The 15,738-nt window shown below is 50.7% G+C and overlaps 3 protein-coding genes across 5 annotated transcripts in view; all 3 read right to left on the reverse strand.

The window, feature by feature from the left end:
- Nucleotides 1-1,868, reverse strand: part of NUDT16 (nudix hydrolase 16) — a 15,765-nt gene extending 13,897 nt beyond the window's left edge. Inside the window, exons 1-2 of the mRNA XM_027845768.1 lie at nt 1,599-1,868; nt 1,199-1,474 (exon numbers count right to left, since the gene is read on the reverse strand). Coding sequence (XP_027701569.1) covers nt 1,199-1,474; nt 1,599-1,736 — 414 coding nt within the window. The 5' untranslated portion in view covers nt 1,737-1,868. The remainder of the gene's footprint in view (nt 1-1,198; nt 1,475-1,598) is intronic.
- Nucleotides 1,869-5,712: 3,844 nt separating this feature from the next.
- Nucleotides 5,713-13,520, reverse strand: NAA10 (N(alpha)-acetyltransferase 10, NatA catalytic subunit). Of its 3 annotated transcripts, none has more exons than XM_027845818.1 (8): nt 13,415-13,520; nt 12,536-12,634; nt 11,901-11,959; nt 10,076-10,121; nt 9,813-9,928; nt 9,424-9,468; nt 7,409-7,493; nt 5,713-6,072 (listed from the first exon to the last, which is right to left on the reverse strand). In XM_027845818.1, the coding sequence occupies exons 2-8, from the start codon at nt 12,620-12,622 to the stop codon at nt 5,836-5,838; spliced, it is 675 nt and encodes a 224-aa protein (XP_027701619.1). In that variant the 5' UTR covers nt 12,623-12,634; nt 13,415-13,520; the 3' UTR covers nt 5,713-5,835. The 3 variants fall into 3 exon arrangements, with proteins under 3 accessions (XP_027701619.1, XP_027701618.1, XP_027701620.1); XM_027845817.1 differs by having other exon boundaries at nt 13,385-13,520; XM_027845819.1 differs by lacking the exon at nt 5,713-6,072 and adding an exon at nt 6,079-6,339 and having other exon boundaries at nt 13,385-13,520.
- Nucleotides 13,521-13,903: 383 nt separating this feature from the next.
- Nucleotides 13,904-15,738, reverse strand: part of RENBP (renin binding protein) — a 6,637-nt gene continuing 4,802 nt past the window's right edge. Inside the window, exons 10-11 of the mRNA XM_027845787.1 lie at nt 14,208-14,295; nt 13,904-14,116 (exon numbers count right to left, since the gene is read on the reverse strand). Of these exons, the coding sequence (XP_027701588.1) occupies nt 14,046-14,116; nt 14,208-14,295 (159 nt within the window). The 3' untranslated portion in view covers nt 13,904-14,045. The remainder of the gene's footprint in view (nt 14,117-14,207; nt 14,296-15,738) is intronic.

Consider the following 15,738-nt stretch of genomic DNA (forward strand, 5'->3'; position numbering starts at 1 on the left):
CTCCCTTTTTTTTTTTTTTTTTTTTTTTGCCTATGTGCCCTCAGGATCTAGCACAATGCCCATGACATCAATGATGTTTAATAAATGCCCACTGAATCTGAGACCACCCGGTATACAATTATTTCTGACAGGTTCAACCTCTGTTTGGAGTAAAGCATTTCTCTGATACCTGTGCTGGCTACTAGGGGAATCCCCAGGGAGCGGGAAAGACCCCATTCCCTGACCTGGAGAGCTTCCAGCATGGCAAATCCAACTCCTAGGCAAAGATAACAGGTATTGTCTGACCCTGAATGGACAAGAGTTACCTGAAGAACCAGGCAATATTGTACTGCAAAGGAACAATGAATTTAGGGTCAGAGGGCCTGGGTTCAAATCTCTGCTCTGCCCTTAATATCTTTGGGATGTTGCACAAGTCACTATTCTCTGGCTTTTGTAAAGGTTGGACTAGACGACCAATCTGTAAGGTTCCTTCCCCGAAAATCCAGAGTAGCCAGAGACGGCAGGACAGACAGGGCTGAGAGGTGTCAGGGAGGTTATGAATGATTAGAAGGGGGAATGTATATCAAATGAGCATGCAGGCTGGGGTGAGGGAAATGAGTTCAGCTGAAAAGGCAGGTTGGAAATGAGATCATAGAGGGCCCTGGATTCCAGGCCATCTGAACTTTCTTTGGGAGGCAATGGGAGGAGGCCCTTTGAGTAGGGGTGTGCAGTCAATCCTTAGATTTACTGTGGCACCAAATGCAGGATGGCCTGGAGGGGAGGAAGGATTGAAGGTGACAAGACTGGTTAGAAGGGCTACAGCCGCAGGCCAGGGGAAATGGAATAAGAGCCAGGACTAGGGAGAAACGAGTGAGAATAGAAAGCTGGTTCCTACAGGCAACTGAGAGGCTACTGTGCACGCTAGGAATTTGACAGAGGGGAGGGGCTAGGGTTAAGGGATCTGCCTTCTACCTCGAGCCCGGAAAGGCACCCATGAAGGTGGTGGTGGGGTGAATGGAAAAAATGAAGATGAGTTGCCAGAAGGGTAGTCTGTCCTTGAGCCCGGGGTGACCCGAGGAAAGGGGTCTTTCAGCTGGAGCAGGCAGCTGTAAGACGTGGGGCTGAGTTCCCGATAGGCCAAGACAGGGAGAAGGGGGAGAGGGGGGAGGGAAGGGAGGGGAGGGGTACCCCACGAGGGAAGGGATCGCACTTCGCTCACCTCTAGCCCGTGGTCCTTGGCACGGTGGGCACCTGCTTCCAGCGCCAGCACCTGGTCCAGCGTCAGCTGCTTGACGTAGAAGTGGGCCACGACGCGGGGCGGGGGGGAGGCCGTGGCGTGGGAGCTCCGGTAGTCTCCCGGGCCCAGGCTGAAGGCAGCCGCCCCCTCGCCCAGCTCCTCCAGCAGCTCCCGGTTCAGGCCCGCCTCCAGACTGCCGTCCTGGGGATCCACGAAGCCGCCCGGAAAGCCGAGCCGCCCGTCAAAGCGCATCTGCATCTGCCAAGAAGGAGTGCAGGGTTAGCAGGGACCCCCCGCGATCCCCGCCCGCCACCCCTCCTCCCTGCGCCCCCAGGATCCCCGTGGGGATGGTCGCGGGGATCCCGGTCCGTCGCCCCCTCACCAGCACCGCGTATCTCAGCGGGATGCAGCCGAACAGGCGACCCGGGTCTGGCGCGTAGAGCAGCGCGTGGCACGCGTGGCGCCAACTGGGCCCCAAGTCCAAGGCCTCGGAGAGGCTGATCCGCTGCACCCCAGCCATGCCTCGATTGCCCGACGGCTCCTGGGGTCCAGGCGCAGGACGCCAGGGGGCAGGGGCGGGAAGCAGGGGCCGGGGCTCAACTCCAGCCCCAGGGCGCTCAGCCAATCCCCGAGGCCCCCACGCGGCCCCGCCGCTCAACCGCACAATGGCCGGCCTGAGCCAATCGGAGACGGGTGTGGCCTGGAAGGGCGGGGAAACAGCAGAGGGAGGCGGGCTTTCCGGCTGAAGCTAAGGCCAGTCAATCACCCCGATGGTCCGTCGATCATCCTGATGGTCCGTCAATCACCCCGGACCCTGGGAGGCCCCGAACAGAAGCCCATTGGAGGCCGATTCCCGTGCTATGGTTTCCATCCTTTAGGTGTTGAGACGGTCAAGTCCAATACTCTGATTGATTAGGAGACTGAGCCCCAGAGAGGAAAGGGACTGGCCAAGGGCGTCCCGAGCCAGGACCAGAAGCCTCCTGGGCCATTTTCCTCCTGGAAAAGTTATCATTCCATCAGACCCCTTAGTCTTCCCAAGAAGGAATGCATTTCAAAAGAGCAACAGGAACTTGCTTTGGGTGGGGACACAGTGTCCCCTAGAATGGACATACCAGCCAAGTCAATTGAATTCAGCAAGCATTTACTAATCTTCCCCACTCCAAGCATTGTGATGAGTGCTGGAGACAGAGACAAAAAAGAAACCGTCCCGGCCCTCCTAGAGCTTACGTTCTACGGAAAAGATAATGAACGTAGATACACATAAGATAATTAGAAGAAAGAGAGGAGACAGAACTATAGAGATAGAACACCTAAAATGAGCCTTGAAGGGGGATTGTTCAATATCAGAGAATCTGGGCTGAAACAGACCTTAGGAGCCAGTTAGTCCAACTAGTGCCCCCACTCCTCCCGCAAAAAAAAAAAAAAAAAAAAAAAAAGCCCCGTCCCAAGAGGAAGAACTCTCCACTTGCACACTTTGGGACAGCTTTAGAAATAGAGGAGTGTGCAGCAAGCCTAGAATGGGAGGCTGGAGGCAGATTGTGGAGGACTTTGAAGGCCAGCTGAAGAGCTTATATTTTATCTTGGAGGCAAAAGAGTCAAGTGAAGCTTTTTTTTTTTTTTTTGGTTTTTGCTAGGCAATGGGGTTAAGTGACTTGCCCAGGGTCACACAGCTAGTGAGTGTCATGTGTCCGAGGCCAGGATTTGAACACAGGTCCACCCTGACTCCAGAGCCGGTGCTCTATCCACTGCGCCACCTAGCTGCCCCATCAAGTGAAGCTTTTTGAGCACAGAACTGACACAATCAGACCTGTGGCTTAAGATTATTCTTATTCGGGCAATGATGGTGAAGATGTATGGGGCAGTGTATAGAAGACCAGCCTCGGAGTCAGGAAGACCGAAGTTCAAATCCAGCTTCAGACACTAATTGTGTGACCCTGGGCAAGTCACTTCACCCTGTTTGCCTCAGTTTCCTCATCTGTAAAGTGAGCTGGAGAAGGAAATGGCAAACCACTCCAGTATCCTTGCCCCCCCCCAAAAAAAACCCAAATGGGGTCACAGACAACTGAAAATGACTGAACAAAAATGAAGACGTGTGGAAGAGAAGGGGAATAAAATGAAACCAAGGGAGTCCAGATAGGAGGCTGCTGCGATAATCCAGCCTTGTGAAATAGGGTAATAGGCATGTGAGTATAGAGAGGAGGGTGCTAGTTACAGAGATGCAGGGCAGGTTGACAGCTGAATGGCTATGTGGTACGAGGTTGAGAAATCAAGTGTAACTTTGAGGTTGTGAATCTACAGGATCTGGAAGGATGGTGGTCCAAGTTCAGTGGTCTCGTCAGCTTTCCTGGATTCAGTTATCTCTGAGCAGAGAGCACCTCCACTATGGATGATTTCATTTGTTTCCATGAATTCAATGATCATCTCTACACAGATGATTCTCAGATCTATTTATCCAGCCCCAGTCTTTGTCGAGGACTGTGGCTTCCTCCAAGTAAGTCAGGGCAGAGAAACAGGACACTTGGGTAACAGGTTCCTGGGAGAGAGGTAGTCTCCAAACCAGGCCAGACTGGGGCATCCATTCTCATCGGTCACCTGGCAAGGATCCCAGCTTGATAGCAAATTTGGAACGTCACATCAGCTGCCCACCTGAGTCACAGATTTATCAGAGGCCATGTAGTCCATGTATGAACAGAAATCTCCTATACAAGACCAAGAACAGGTGGTCACTCAGCCTCCTATTCACGCCCTCCAGAGGCAAAATATTCCACTTTGGGCCAGCTCTTACAGTCATAGATTTAGGGGCCTCAGAGCTCAGGAAGAGCTTAGGAAAATTTGTTTATGTTGAGCCAAGATCCGCCTCTCAACAACTGATTATTCCTAATTCTAAATCCACATGCCAGCCCTTCAGATACTTTTGTCAGCTTTCACGGGCCCCTACATTTTCCCTTCACCAAATTAACCACAGCTCTAGTTCCTTCAATAAATCAATAAATTCTACTACTTACCCTATTTCTGCAGAGAGTAGCACCATCCTCTCCAAGTCCCTCAGACTCACAACCTAGGAGTCATCCTCACCTCATCTCCTCACCCCCCTCCCCCTTATCCATCTGTTGCCATGGCTGCTGATTTCACCTTTGCAACATCTCTCCAATGGGCCCCTACCCTGGTGCAAGCCCTCAACTTCTGGATTACTGCAATAACCTGCCGGTGGGTCTGCCTGCCTCAAGTCTTTCCCCACTTCCATCTGTCCTCCATTCAGCCACTAGATGATTTTTCCTAAAGCGTTAAGTCCAATCATGTCACACACCTCCCCACCCCCAACCCCCCCCCATAAACTCCAGAGGCTTCCCATCGCCTCCCGGATCAAGTACAAAGTGCTGTTTGGCATTCAAAACCCTTCATCACCCAGTCCCCTCCAGGTTTCTTACCCTTGCTCCCCAACACGTACTCTGGCTCAATGACTCCGGCATCCTGGCTATTCTGATAAGACCGTCTCTCAGCTCCAGTTCTCCGGTCATCCCCTATGCCTGGAACACTCTCCCTCCTCCCCTTGAACTACCAACCTCCCCAACTTTAAGTGCCAACTAAAACACTAGCCCCTACGGTAAGCCTTCCCTCTGGTCTTTATTTCCCATTTATCCGGTATAGGACTTGTTTGTACACGTTGGTTTGTCCCTTCATATATATATTCCCCTTCAGATGTTAAGTTCCTTGAGGGCAGGGCCTACCTTTTGCCTCTTTATAACCCTAGTACTTAGGACAGTGTCTGGCACACAGTAGGCACTTAATAAATGTCCATTGAACGTTAAAGTTGGAAAGGTTGGTAGTTCAAGGGGAGGAGGGAGAGTGTTCCAGGCATAGGGGACAACTGGAGAGAGAACTTAGTGACAGGGCTTTTGATTTCAGAAGCCCTGGGTGAGGAAGCTCTCTCTGCCAATGCAGGTTGGCACCTTCACTTTAACTTACAGTCTCAGTGAATTAGCAAGGGCACTGAGAAGTTGCAGGCTTACTGATTTCCCCAGGCTTACAAAACCAGTATGTCAAGAGGCAAAATTTGAACCTGGGGATGCCTGGCCAGCTCTCTAACCACTGCATCACACCGTCTCTTCATCTGTCAATGCCCTTTCTAAAATGAAGTGCTTGGCACGGCCCACTGTGCTCTAGCTATGTTTGCCTCCAGCCAAGGAAGAGCCGAACTATCTCCTCCCTCATTTCAAATCCCAGGCCTCTCAAATGCAGACTAAAAGAGCACTGAATTTGGGGACTGCCACATCACGGCTGACTCACTGAGCTGGTCATCTAAAGCCCTCCTCTGTCTTGTATTCTGAAGCTGTTTCTTGTAAACACAAGTGCAGGACCTCCAAATTCACTCCCCCCCCACAACACACACACACACACACACACGCACGCACGCATGCACGCACGCACGCACGCACGCACACTCTCTCTCTCTCCCTCCCCGCCCCATCCCCTAACAAAGGCAAAGTAGCACTGGCTCACAGAAATCCACAGCCCCCAAGGCCCCAAATTATTTAATTGGAAGAACTGATGGGGAACAAGGAGAAGAGAGATACAGAGATGGGGGTTGCTTATGACAGCAGAATCCCAGCCTGGGGACTCTAGGAAGCTGAGTCAGAGGCCTCTGAGCTGTCCTTGACATCAGTGCTCTCCGTGGTCTCGCTGACCTCGCTAAGGTCTTTGCTGTCACCGCCGCTGCTGTCCTCGGCTGTGGGGCCTAGGCCCTTCTCCTCACGGCAGCAGTCACCCACATGGTTGGCTTTGGGATCCATCTTGTTCTCCAGGGAGGCCAGCACCAGATGTTTGCCTTTCTCCTTCACCTCCAGTTGCTTCCTCAGCTACCATGGGGGTGAAAGGACGAGCAAGTAGACGGACAGGTGGAGGAACAGATGGACAGTGAGAGGACAGAAGAGGGGGGGAAAAGGGGGAAACAGAGAATCAGGAGGAAACAGAGAGACTATTCTGTGTCTCTAGGAAGAGGCAATGTGGCATAGTGGAAAGAGCACCGGACCAGGAGGGAGTCAGGAGACCTGGGTTCTAGTCCTGGCTCTGCCGCTGTGACCTTAGGCACGTCCTTTCACCTCTCTGGGCCTCAGTTTCCTCATCTGTAAAATGGGGACAATAATGCCTGCCCTGCCTGCCTCCCTCACAGACCTGTCCCAAGGAGTAAATGAAGATAAAGGAGGTAAAAGCAATTTGTAAACTTGCACAAACTATCCATCTAAGTAAAGGCCTTTCTTACAGGCCCTATCTCAGGTCCAGGCCCAACCCCCTCCAGGGACAGTCCCACCTGCCAGTGTACTCGAGCTGGACATATATACGTGCTTTACCCTCAGACTTGTGCTAACCATCCTTTAGGGCAGGGGTTCCAAATCTTTTTTTGGCAGTCTGAGAAAACTTAATGGAACACTTCTGTCAATCACAAGTTTTAAAAAATTGAAGGAAATGCTACATTTCTGTTAAAAGTAAGTGAAAATAAAGACAGTCATTTTCCTCCCCTCCCTGTCCAAGTCTGCCAACCCCCTGAAAGCCGCCCACAGACCCCAAGTTAAGAACTGCTTGAAGGGATTGCTCTTGCCACAGGCATCCACCATGGGCCTCCACGCTGGACCAGGGACCAAGCCCGGTACCTGTCTTCCTCCATTTCCTTCCCCTTCAGGGAAGTCCCTTACTTTGTCAGAGAGCCAAGTTGTACCTGTTTCTTTTGTCATAAAGGGTCAGAGCTGGAAGAGACCTCAGTTTATCTAGCCCAAACCCAAACCCAATCATTTCACACACATTACGGCCCACAGGAGCAAGGTTCCTTACCAAGATCACATAGCTAATAAGTAATAACAGAGCCAGGTCTAGGCCCCAAGTCTCCCAAATCTTAAAACACTCTATCCCACTGTGTGGACCCCAAGGAGTCTTTAAAATCTTTGCTGGGGGGGGGGGCAGCTAGGTGGTATAGTGGATAGACCACCGGCCCTGAAGTCAGGAGGACCCGAGTTCAACTCCAGCCTCAGACCAAACACTTGACACTTACTAGCTGTGTGACCCTAGGCAAGTCACTTAACCCCAACTGCCTTAAAAAACAAAAACAAAAATAAAATCTGGGGTCTCCTCCCCCTAACCCCCGGCTAGGGTTGCAGCAAAGCCCTAAGACTGCCCTCTACCAACCTCAGGGTAGCTTACCTCTTCAGCCATCTGAGTCAGATCCCGCTTCATAGCATAGGCGTCTTCTCCATCAGCATAATATTTGGGCTCCACCTCACTAATCCTTGAAAAGAGAATAGGGAAGGGGAGAAAGGGAGCATGGCGGGAGGAATTCTCCCTGGTCTCCCTTCTCTCTCTCTCTCGCCATGTGAGAACAGAGCCCAACAACATGATTTTGGATCCAGGCACAAGTATATTTTGCAATTGCCAAGGAGAGAAAATCAAAGGGAAAGTTGGGGGGAGAGGTGCAGAAGACTGTAAGTTCCCAGAAGACAGTGGTTCTCAACTTCAGATGAAGACAAATTACAGTCATGGGTGCTGAAGGGTCTCCAAGGAATAGCTTAGAGAGCTAAGCACAGCTCACATTTCTCAAACCACCAACAGAAAACCCCTCCCTCCCACTCCCCCTTAGGCAGCTGGGTGGTGCCACCATGTACTGAGCACTGAGTCTGGAGTCAGGAACCCCTGGGTTCAATTTCCACCTTGGACACTTACTAGCTGCAGGAGCCAGGGCAAGTCACTTAACCTCTGCCTCAGTTTCCTCATCTGTAAAAGGGGATAACAAGCGCCTATTCCCAGGGCTATTGTGAAGATGAAATGTGTGCTAAGCACAGTGCCTGGTACATAGTATGTGCTATAAAAATACTTATTCTCTTCCCCTCCCCTTCCTCCCTTACTTAGCTCAGCACAGGTTCCCTAGTCCTGACCTATGATCTGATCACACCTGGAATATATCTGGTCTAGGGGCTGAACTTTAGGAACAATGTAGTCAAGGTGGATCTCCATTAGGATGACAAGGGGGCTGCTGACTGTGAACTTAGCAGCTAGCCCCTAAATTTAGCTACAGAAAAGAAGCCTGGGGGGAGGGAGGGAGGGAGGATGGAAAATGGTAGCCACATCCAAGTGCCTGGGGGGCAGTCATGTAGACTGGCTTCTTCTCAAAGGGCAGATCTAAGAGCACCAGAGAAGACAGTAGAGGAAGATCAATTCTAGCTCAATCATAAAGACCTCCCTGGTAATCAGAGCCGTCCAGGAAGCAGTGGCCGGAGTACCATATTCCTGGGACTCCCGGCTTTCGGTTTCTCCTCAAGCTTTGCCCTAAGACCCTCCCGCCAGGCTTCCCCCACCTGGCTCTGCCTTTCCAGTTCACCACCACCACCACCCAACAGGCATCAGTCTATTTGGAGCAGTTTAGAGGTCATCCCTCTGCCCAGCAAGCATCACTAAGATCACTCTTGCAGGGAGTTACAAAGAAACACGAGGAGCACAACGCAGCTGTCACCCTGCCCTGAGAAAGCTCCCCACAACACATTTCCACATACCAAAGACCCCACACATACCAAAGCTGGATCGTCATTCACCATCCACATCATTCACATTTCTACGGCACTTGAAGGATTCCAAACTCTCTTCACAGCAGCCTGGTGAGGCAGGCAGCCCCACTTTACAGATGAGGAAACTGAGGCTCAGACACTTGTCCAGGGGTACAAAGCAAGTAAGTGTCCGAGGCAGGCATTTAACTCAAGTTCTCCTGACTCCAAAAACCAATGGTCTCTTGGTTTCATCATGCTGAACATAAGCATGAGAAGTGAGCTCAGAAGTCACTGACTCCAACTATCTCATGGTACAGATGAGGAGAACGAAGCCCAGAGGCAGGGAAGGATTTGTCCAAAGGTCACTGAACTAAAGTGGCCCAGGTGGAGTGAGAACCCAGGTTTCCCAGCTCTTCGTGATCTCTCTGTACGATCCCCCCTCCAATCTCTTTGTGGGAATGGGAGTACGTCTGCGCTGGCCAGCAACATTTGTACTGCAGCCAAATGGGCTCCAAGCAGTTTTTTGTTGTTCTTGTTGTTGTTGGTTTTTTTTTACTCCAGCCATATGGAAGGTCAGAGGATTAGGAGTCTTTTCCTGGTCTCCCCCTCACTTATGCCCCACCTTGCCTAGTGCTGGCCCAGGCCTTCCCATCTCCCTCAGGAGGGCCTGGGATGACTTACTGAAAGTTAAGTGTGTTGGAATACAGATGCAGAGCTGCCCGGTTACTGTAAGACAACAAAGAGCAGAATTTAGAAGGGAAGAAAGTCAACACTGCGCCCTCCCCCCACCCCCCAACCCCACCTCCCAACACAGCCACCTCTCCACTCCTCACCGCAAACCAAGACCTTTGCCTCCCACTTCAAAACCTCCCCCTGCCCCCCCCTCCCCTACGCAGACCAATCTGACAGTACTGACACATTCCTGCCTCCCAGGATGACACCCAGGCCTCACTGCTTACACTGGGCCCTGTTCACTGAGCCTTCTATCTTCCTCCTGACTTAACACTCCCCCTTTGAATCAGAGACTACATTTGTTCTTCTTCACTCCATCCTCTGCTCCTGGCTCTCACCTTTTTCTGACATGCAGGGAGACATATTTTGCATTGAAGTTTTCAATCATGGCCCTTGAGGCCTGGTCCATAAGCTTCTGTGCTAGACCTAGTCGGCGGTGGGACCGCTTTACAGCCTAAGAGTTTGAAAGAGAGTAATCACAATTGAGGGGTTGTGAGGGGAAAAGAACAGGACCTATCAGCTGAGTCCATACTCCCGTTTACCCCTGAGGCAGAAATTCCAGTCCTAGGCCTGAGGTACTGAAAGAAAGGGGTCTACATACCAAGGATGTGATATGTCCATGGGGGACATCATCTGGATCTTCCTCCCTAGGGCCATAAAGGAAGAAATGGAAGATGAGGCATAGTTAGAAATGTGCTTGTGAGTACAGAAACACATGACTGGCTCAGAAGAACACAGATGTGGGATGTTAAGTGAAGCCACCCTCTCTTCACTGCACAAGCTGATGGCCCTTTCAAAAGTCCTAATTCTTGCCCTCTTTGCTGCATTTGACACTGGTGATCTCTCACCTTCTGTTGGGTATCTTCTCCTTTCTAGATTTTCATGATACTGCTCTCTCCTGGTTCTCCCCCATTGTTTCTGCCTCAGTGTCCTTGGCCAGCTTCCCTCCCCCCCATTCCCCCCCCACCAGACTACCCAACTGTGGGTGTTCTACAAGACTCTGTCCTAGGTCCTTGCCTCTTTCCTCTACCCTCCCAGGGGTCCAGGATCTTACTTGTTCAATATTTTCATAAGTGAATTTCAATATGCTTGGTTTCTTTGGAAACCCTATGTACTTTAATTTAGACATTGAAAAACATGATTCTGAGAAGGAATCCCTGGGCTTCACCAGTCTACCCAAGGAGTCATGCACATCAAAAAAGTTAAGAGCTCCTTGTCTACTGGAAGCTTCTCCTGATCCCCCCAACTACTGGGATGCTCATTCTTACCCCTACCAAGGGTTTTTCCACTTTGTATGTACGTTTACACATTCCTTTTCACTAGCTCTATACACATGTATATACGTACTTGTCACCACCACATTAGAATGTAAGCTCCTTGGAAGCAGAAATTGTTTCATTCATATTTGTATTCTAACTCCAAGCTAGATAAAACAGTATGTGCCAGACAGGCCCCATGCTGTGTGAACTAGCTGTCCTTACCCTCAGGGACCTTATAGGCTGATGGGAGAAAATAATTACATAAAGGGAAATACCCTTAGCACAATGCTTGGCATACAGTAAACTTGGTAAATACTCATTATTTCCCTCATGGGAATTATGAAACACACACACACATCTATGTATGTGTGTATATATGTATCTATACACATATGTGTATATGTGTACATTTTTAGCACAGTCCTCTGCACATTCATTCCTGCTTTGATACCTTCTCTTTGGAATGCTCTCTCCTCTTCTCTAAAACATGCATCCATATTTTGTCCGACCTTAAGGCCCAAAACTCTGGGGACATCTGCTGTTTTGATCTGAAGTCTAGCACTCATAGGTGTGTTGATTGGTTTGCATGTTTGATACCTGTCCCTGAAAGTAAACTGGCAGTTCCCAAAGGGGTAAAGGAGGGGAAGGGGAACAAGCATTTCTAGATTGCTAGGCACGGTGCTGAGTACTTTTTACAAATATGAGCTGGATCCTGATCTTTTCTCTTTCCTCCATGGTACTACCATTAAAGCCCTTTCCAACATACAGTGGGTGCTCATTAATTCGTGCTGAATGCTTAATTAGTAGAGAAGACTCTGAAGAAGGACACCAGAGAGGAGAGCTAAAGGGAAGACTTAGAGCAGAGCATAAGGTTCAGCCAAACAAACAAAATACAAGGGGTATTAAGAGGGGAGTACCTCTGGAGAACTCCCATAGCAGCAGGGAACCCTGATCAGCAGGAGCGAACAACTGTTATGAGAACAAGTCCTACATGGAGGCTTAGGGCTGACAGGTACATAGAACAGTCAGGAACCTTCAGTGCCTGGCTTAGAGAACCATGGGGACAAGTATAAGGGTCAGTACCAGGGACTAGGGGTGATGGGAGCTGGGCCTGAGACTTTAACCATAGAGGGAAAGGGGGGATTAGGGATGAAGAAGAAAACTCACATCTTGGCCAGCACATAGCCCACAATCTTTCCATTCTCATCTTCAGCAATGTAAGAGAGCTACAGGGGAGTGGGGAGGTGGAGAAGGGAAGAGAATGGAAAAAAGAATAAATAAAAGAATAAATCTCACCCCAAACCCTACATTCCTGTCCATACAGAGAATCATAGAATGTCAGACCTGAAAGGGTCATCTAGCCCAGGGGTGGGGAATCTACAGCCTTGAAGCCACATGTGGCCTTCTAGGTCCTCAGGTGGGGCCTTTTGAGTGAGTCCAAGTTTTACAGAACAAAGCCTTTTATTAAGGGGATTTGTTCTGTGAAGCTTGGATTCAGTCAAAGAGCCACACTTGAGGACCGAGAGGGCCACATGTGGCCTTGGGGCTGCAGGTTCCCCCCTCCCTGCTCCAGTCCATTGAATTCTTATTTTACAGATAAGAAAACTTCCCTTCCAGAGAAGGAAAGTGACTAGCCCAGGGACACACAGATTGACCATAGAAGAGGCAGTGCTTTAACCCAGGTCTCCAATTCAAGGCTCTTTCTACCATCCCTGAAACATGTGATCTCTCCTTCCCACTGGATCCCAATCTACTCAGCACTAAAGTCCCATCTCCTCCCCTATTCCCTCCCAAACACACACCTGAGGCCATGACAGACCGTGGTAGAAATAGTATTTCATCTGATAGTTTTCTGGAAGGCACAGCAGGTTACAGTGCTGCATATTCATCAGGTCTTCTGGCTGTGGGGTGGGAAAAGAGATCAAGTGTCAACTCCTGGACTTTGGTCCCTGGGGATCTCACCAAAAACACTTTGCTGTTGTTCGGTCATTTTTCAGTTGTATTCCACTCTCTGTGACCCCGTTTAGGGTTTTCTTGGCAAAGACACAGGAGTGGTTTGCTATTTCCTTCTTCAGCTCATTTTACAGTTGAGGAACTGAGGCAAACAGGGTGGAGTGACTTGCCCTGGGTCACACAGCTAGTAAGTGTCTGAGGCCAGATTTGAACTCAGGAGGATGAAGTCTGCCTGACTCCAGGCTTGGCCCTGTATCCACTTTGTCACCTAACAGCCCCAAAAACATACTTAGGGGAGGCCAAGGGCCCACCAGCCCCAGCATGGGGGCAGAGATTGTTCGATGGGGTTGGGAGTGGGGTGTTATGGGTGCAGGTGCAGATAAAACTTATAGGAATGAGGACAAGAGAAGAAACATGAAATGCCTCTCTTCCCTCCAAAAAGTAGAGGGTCTTAAGGCCCAAGGCCTGTGACTGGAGGAAGGTCACTCCTTCCAGGGTCCACACCCACCTGAAAGCTCGGCCCTCCGAGGGCAGGCTCCTTCCCTCCATGGCTCCACCCCAATGAAGTAGTCCCGCCTCAAGACACTTTACTGACGCATGCGCACGCTCACAAGCTGCCAGCCCCTCCACATCCACGCGGCCCGAGCCCTTTTCCTCCTTGCTTTCCCCTCGGCTCCTGATTCCCGTCCCTCCCTTACCCGTGCGTTGCGGATGTTCATGGCGCTTACACTCAAGCGGACCTAACCGGGCTGAGGTTTGGTGAGGAGAGGCAACTAGAGCGCTCCGAGCCGCCGCCGCCGCCGCCGACGGATCCAGGCCGCTGCTAGGCACTTACGGAAGGGGCGGGCCTCAGCCAATCAGTCTCCGCCTCTCGCAGCATCGCCCAATCGCCTGCAGCGCGGTGGATTCCCGCCCCGCAGCGGAAGTGTTATCCAATCAGCAGCCCGACGCTGAACGCTTCATCCTTCCCCCAGACTCCGACTTCCCCACCCCTCCACCCCCATCCCCCCCGAACCATTGGGCTGCTCCGGGGCAGGAGCGGTTACAGAGGCCGAGTGGTTGGAAGCCCGGTGGGCTGGGCGGGCCGGCGCCACCGCCCCCGCCCCCACCGCCACCTGGCTAGCTCCCTGCTGGCCCCTCAGGCCCCGCCTTCTCCCCCCTCCCCGGCCACAGTGCGCAGATGGGCCCCGCCCCCCACAGACACGCGGAGTCTCCTGGAGATGCTGGTCAAACTTTATTAAAGCGTTTCAAGGGGGGACTGAGAGGAGGAGCCGAGGCCCCTCGGGTTCCCCCGGGCAGAGTCCTCTGGGTGCGGTTTCGGCCAGGGCTCTGCTCTTCGCTATGCTCGGGCGCTGGTCTCTAGGAGGCCAACAGGAGGGCCTTGAGTAGCTCCTCGCACATATAGAGGCACCTGGGCACGTGGAAGCAACCTGCGTGGAAAGCCCAGGGCAGGGAAATGTGGGGCATCCCAGCCCGCCCTGCCTCTGGCACCCCGATCCCCCCCTTCTCCTCTCCACTCACCTTTAAAGGGTCCCCCCTTGAAGCTGAGAGCCACCTTGCCCTCACGGTTCAGATAGCCATACCATTCTCCATGCTCCATATCTGGGAACTGAGGGTGAGAGATAGGAGAAAGAAGAGGAGAATGAGTTAGGTGCCTGGCCCAAGGGTGGGTGGGAGGGAGGGAAAAAGCTGATTATCCCTCCCTTCCCCACACCAGCTCTGGAACCTATCAACTTAGTAAGAGTGGGGTAGAGTGAAAAGGGAGAGAGAGGTCATCTGAGGAATCCAGCTCTCTGTCACTTCCCTCAACTTAAAGCTGAGGTGTAATGGGAAGAGCACTAGAGTCAGGGAAAAAGGGAACAAATCCCAGCTTTGCCTATTCTCTAGGCTTCAGTTTCCTCATGAAAACTCTAAGGTTCAGAAGAATCAGAGATTTTTAGAGTCGAGGCTTTGAAATCATCTCTCTGGGTACAGAAATGTGGTAGAGTAAAAAGCGCAGGAGATTCAGAGTCAGAGGACCTGGGTTTGAATCCCACCTCTGTCTCCTTTTATCTAGGTGACTTCCGACAAGTCACTTCGTTTCTCTGGGCCAAAATTGGGCTCTCATTGGGAAAATGAGTGGGTTGGTCATTTTCCAACTCTAAAATTTTAAAGCTCAATAAACCAGCTCCTTTGCAAAGGCCAGCCTTGCCCTCAGTGCCATGAGGGAGCAAGAGATAAGGCTTACTCACAAATTACTTGACAGGTAGAATCTTATAATGTCAGAGCTAAGAGAGTCTGAGAAAATGGCCAGAGAGCCATTTTGAGATACCCCTCTCAAATGTATGGTACTGGAAGGCTGGCAAAGCACTCTAATATATAATATTACTTCATAGATCCTCACAACAGCCATGAGTAAATGTTATGATTCCTATTTCACAGATGTGAGGACTGAGGCCAGAGAACAGAAAAGGAGATAAAGAAGGGAACAGGAGGAGCTGGAGTAGTGAGGGACAGTTTCACAAAGAAGGAACATGTGGAACAAGACAAAATAGAAGAGGGAACAAACTCTCCCTGAAAGTAAAGTTTAAGTCTCAGCTAAGGCTACCTCCTCCACATTCTCAACCTCAACCTTCAAGGCCTTCCTACCCCTCCACTCATTCTGTCCTTCAAGATCCAGCTCAGGTCCTAGCTCAGCAAAAATGCCTTCCTTCCCTGTCCACCACAGCCCTAGTGCTCCAGAACAGAGATATCAAATATGAGTGAGCTGCCCTAGAAGCAGATCAAAAAGTAATTGGGAAATGTATGTGGCTTTCTAAGTTAGGATGGAGCTGGTAAGGATCCTTATATACAATTCTGAGTTTCACTGCACTACTTCAATATGTATAAACTGTATCAAATTGCCTACCATTTTCAGAAAGGGGGAGGGGAGGGAGGGAGAAAAATTTGGAACTCAAAAATCTTGTAAGAATGAATGCTAATCTCCCAAAGTCTCAAAAATGCTATCCACATCCAGAGAAAGAACTATGGAGTTTGAATGCAGATCAAAGCATACTATTATTTGCTCTTTTTC

Source organism: Vombatus ursinus, unplaced genomic scaffold (genome assembly GCF_900497805.2).
Source record: "Vombatus ursinus unplaced genomic scaffold, bare-nosed wombat genome assembly UNPS02015024.1, whole genome shotgun sequence".
Classification (NCBI taxonomy): Eukaryota; Metazoa; Chordata; class Mammalia; order Diprotodontia; family Vombatidae; genus Vombatus; species Vombatus ursinus.